General features: G+C 38.3%; 1 protein-coding gene across 1 annotated transcript; it reads left to right on the forward strand.

Moving 5' to 3' along the window:
- Positions 1-1,448: 1,448 nt before the first annotated feature.
- LOC118575603 (mucin-like protein 2) lies at positions 1,449-3,443 on the forward strand (the record flags this gene model as incomplete). The annotated part of the gene is made up of 3 exons (XM_036176080.1): positions 1,449-1,506; positions 2,279-2,317; positions 3,177-3,443. Coding segments are annotated over exons 1-3 (364 nt in total), but the record flags the coding sequence as incomplete, so codon positions are not given.
- Between the last annotated feature and the right edge of the window lie 668 nt (positions 3,444-4,111).

Genomic DNA, 4,111 nt, shown 5'->3' on the forward strand with positions numbered 1-4,111 from the left:
TTTTTTCACACCCCACACTGTTCTCTGACCCCTCATGATGCCTCCCTTCTCCCACACAGTCCCCACATGCACGCTCATAACACATAGATTCCATGGCCCTCTGTTTTCCTCCTTCCCTCCTAGGTCTTCTCCCCCCATAGTCCTTTCCATCCTTTAATGGTGTACACATATTGCTGATGAAATATTTTCCTTCATGTTTGCCACACTGATTTTTATCCCTTCATTATTTGTTTCTTTTTTCCAGTGTAGTTTTTGGGGGTTTTTTGTTTGTTTTGATTTCATTTGATTTGGCTTTTGGATTCTTGCTTTGTTATTATTGTTTAATGTATGTCTAGCTTAGAGTATTTTTGAGCTTCATTTTCTACAATTTTCCTAGTATCTATCATAGTGCCCAGACATAATTTTAAGTCTGGGTATAATGATACAAACCTTTAATCTCAACATTAAGAAGTAGAGGTAGGACAATCTGGCATTCAAAACTAGCTTTGGCTATGAGAAATTCCATGTTAAAGACAAAACAAATTCAAAAAAAGGAAAGAAAGAGAGGGTGAGGGAGGGAGAGTGAAGGAAGGAGGGATGAAAGAAGGAAGGGAGGGAGGGAGGGAGGGAGGGAGAGAGAGAAGGAAGGGAGGGAGGGAGGGAGGGAGGGAGGGAGGGAGGGAGGGGGAGGGAGGGAGGGAGGGAAGGAGGGAGGGAGGGAGGAAGGAAGGGAGGAAGAAAGAAGGGAGGAAGGGAGGAAGGGAGGGAGGGAAGGAAGGAAAGATAGATTAACAAATGAACTGACTCAGTAGATACAGTCATTAAATACGCTAATTTGTTTTCCTGTCCTTTTGCTCTTAGATTTTTTTTTAATATTTTACAAGAATTGCTGAAATCAAGTGTTGGGCTCACACTCCCTGTGTAATCATATGACACTCACTAAATATACAGTGGGAACACCATGGTTTGAAGACTTCACAGCCTGCCTAACTGGATAACACTTGGATTCAGCTGCTCTACCACGATTACTCCCTTGAAGGAGACATAAAGGTGAAGATTCTGTAAGTTTCTAACTTCTGCTGTTTTGAAGGGAGCAGTGCAGACAACAAGAATACTGCATGGACGTCTTCAGTTTGTTGGAAGAGTCTAAAAGTATGGAAGCCCAATGTCTCAAACAAGAGAAAGCCAGAATTATTTATTAGACAACAGCTTGACTGGACACCTATATTGTCAGAATCAAGGATTTGAAATCGTGACCTTTCTAAATGGCCTCTGGCTGTGTGGTTCATTCTCATTTGTTCTGCTTCCCATCCTTTCCTGTTACTCACTTACCAGGTTGTGGCAGCTTCTGATTGGTGCGCTCTGTACATATAATCCCATGACATGAAACCCTGGAATCAACAGTCTTCCTTTTCTCCTAGTGTTGGAGCTTGATCTTGTGTGTTTCCTTCTCTCTTCTACTAGTCGCCATGAAGCTCCTGGTACTCCTTGTGTTGCTTGGTGTCTCCACTATCCTGGTCTCTTGCCGTAAGTAAAGCTTCTTACTTAACTTGGAATGGGGCTGCAATATGTAGATACTTATTCTGTGAGACATGAATTCATGGATTCCTATATTCTGCTACTTCCTGTCCTATCTAGTACTTGGTTCTACATTCAATTTTTAAACTTAAACAGTTTTCATTTATTAATATTATTATCATTACAATTATTATTACTATTGTGTGTATAGTGGTATGTGTGTGTGTGTGTGTGTGTGTGTGTGAGAGAGAGAGAGAGAGAGAGAGAGAGAGAGAGAGAGAGAGATGAGATGAGATGAGATGATATCAGGGTCTCAAACATATGGTGCATGTGAGGAAGTTAGAGACAAATTTCTGGAATCTGTTCTCTCCTTCAACTATGGAATTTAACTTATGTCATCCAACTTGTAAGAGAAAGGCTTTCATCCACTAAGCCATCTTACTGGTACCCATCTCCATTTTGACATGTCATTGTAGGTAAGTTGACTTCACTGGGATTCCTAATTTAGTATAGTCTTTATTCTATATGTGACACTCAAGTACATTGTTAGTGTCAATTAATTACATTTGAGAAGGTGATGGAAGATTTACTTCAAGGAAGTAAAACTGACCGCACATTTAGATTTCAAAGGTTTTATCTCTTATCTATGCATGTGCTTCCCTCAATCTTTCTGCTCAGGACTAAGGCTTTCCAGCTGTGAATATCTGTAATAGTGTTCACATTCTCTGCCATCAAAGTGTTGCTTAAGTTCTTCTGTCTGATTTTGCCTCTTTTCTTTCAGAGGACGCAGACACAAGCAGCACTGACGTTTCTGATACTGGTGAGCCTGAGTCTAAGTACCCTTCAGTACCTTCCTACATTTTCCATTTTCCCTTTATAGCCTCATGGAAGTCAGTGTCATGTGGATATTCTGAGTTATAAGAAATTTTTAGTAAAATTCGCAGAAAACTGCATTCCTTATTATAAAATTACTTGAAACTATTTGAAATTATTGAAAAATTATTTGAAATATATTATATATATTCCTTATATAAATATAATTAACCCTCTGGCATGGACTTAGGGGAATTCTAGGCATTAGTTGTTCTTATGCAGTAGGCCCAAGGCCATGAGGTTTGATACTGTGGTTTGAGTATTAATGTGAGTGTACAGAAAGCCTTTCACAAGTTGAAGGACTAAATATATAGCTCATGTATAGAAAATAAATCAATTGCCACTGGAACAGACAACAAATTCCTGAAAGTGCTGCAGAGTAAGGGCATGGGAACATATGCTAGGGTGTGTTGAGACCAAAACAAGGATCTGTGCTTTGCATGTGCAATGGCATAGCCATGTAAGTATCAGAATGATATTTGTTTCCCTTTTTGGAATTGACACTGGAGGCTGTTGCTTGGCGGTGGGGGTTGTAAAAGGATTTGGGATAATAGTGTCTGACTAGCTTGGTTTTAACTTGGGGGCCTTTTCCTGTCACAAAGTTCTTGCTCATATCTTGGATCAGTGTCTTTGCCCAGGGAAGTTATGAGGTCATGAAAGATGAAGTAAGAACATATATGATAGACTAAATATATGACAGAGTTAGTGAACTGAGGATAAGGAATGGATGCGCAATCCTGGCTGAGACGGATATCATTCTAAAGAAGAGCCATTATCTCACCTGGAGCTTTTCCTTCTAATTTCAGCTGCTTCTGCAGATAATACAGCTGATGAATCTGAAGACACTAAATCTGAGACAGAAGCTGAACCTGAGAGTAATGCCGGGGAAAATAATGAGTCTGATGACTTAACAAAGGAAGGTGATGAGGCTGATGCTAAAACTGAGGAAGAGAGTCAGGATGCTGATAAGGAGTCCGAAGAAATCCAGGAAGATGATGATAAGGAAGATAGTGAGGCAGACAAAGATAAAGAGGATGAAAAACAGCCCAAAAAAGTTGACAAAGTAAAAGCCAGTAAGAAACATTTCACCTCATTTTTTTTCTTTATGTGACTCTTAAATTCCTTAGGTTCCCCATGGTCAGAGTGAGCTGTACTTAGGGAAGACATGGGGGAGGATAAAGAGAGGGTGAAAGACAGAGCTTTGTTTCTTTCCTCTTTTCTAAATTCATTGCTATGTCTATATGTAAGTGCCAGAAAGATCAGGTTGACAAATCTATCAACTTTATCTGTTTTATCAATTTAAACTTTTTTAACTACATCATTCTTGCAGTAGTAGAATTCATTAGAGGAAATGTATTTCAGCAGAAAATATTGAAAGTGTAAAGTGTCTCTATGTAGTATAGTAACTGTATATAACTTTTTCTTAAAAAAAACTTATATTTTCTTTGGAGGCTATTATAAAAATAGAAACAGAAAAGGGCTTTGTGATGAAGTCTTCCATGGATGACTGTTGTAGCGTAAATCAGGAGATTTCTAGGAGTTTAAAACTTCATTCAGGGTGAGGTCATTTTTCTATTTGGGGTTTTCCCTAGCCCTTCAACTTTAAAGTAATACCAATTATTTTATTTTATATTTGTAAAATTAATATTTATAAAATACAAAAATTAATATTTATCAAACTTAGATATCTAATGTGGTTCAAATCTCTAAGAAATTACCCTAGAAAATAAACATTGTAAAA

Source organism: Onychomys torridus, unplaced genomic scaffold, assembly GCF_903995425.1.
Source record: "Onychomys torridus unplaced genomic scaffold, mOncTor1.1, whole genome shotgun sequence".
Classification (NCBI taxonomy): Eukaryota; Metazoa; Chordata; class Mammalia; order Rodentia; family Cricetidae; genus Onychomys; species Onychomys torridus.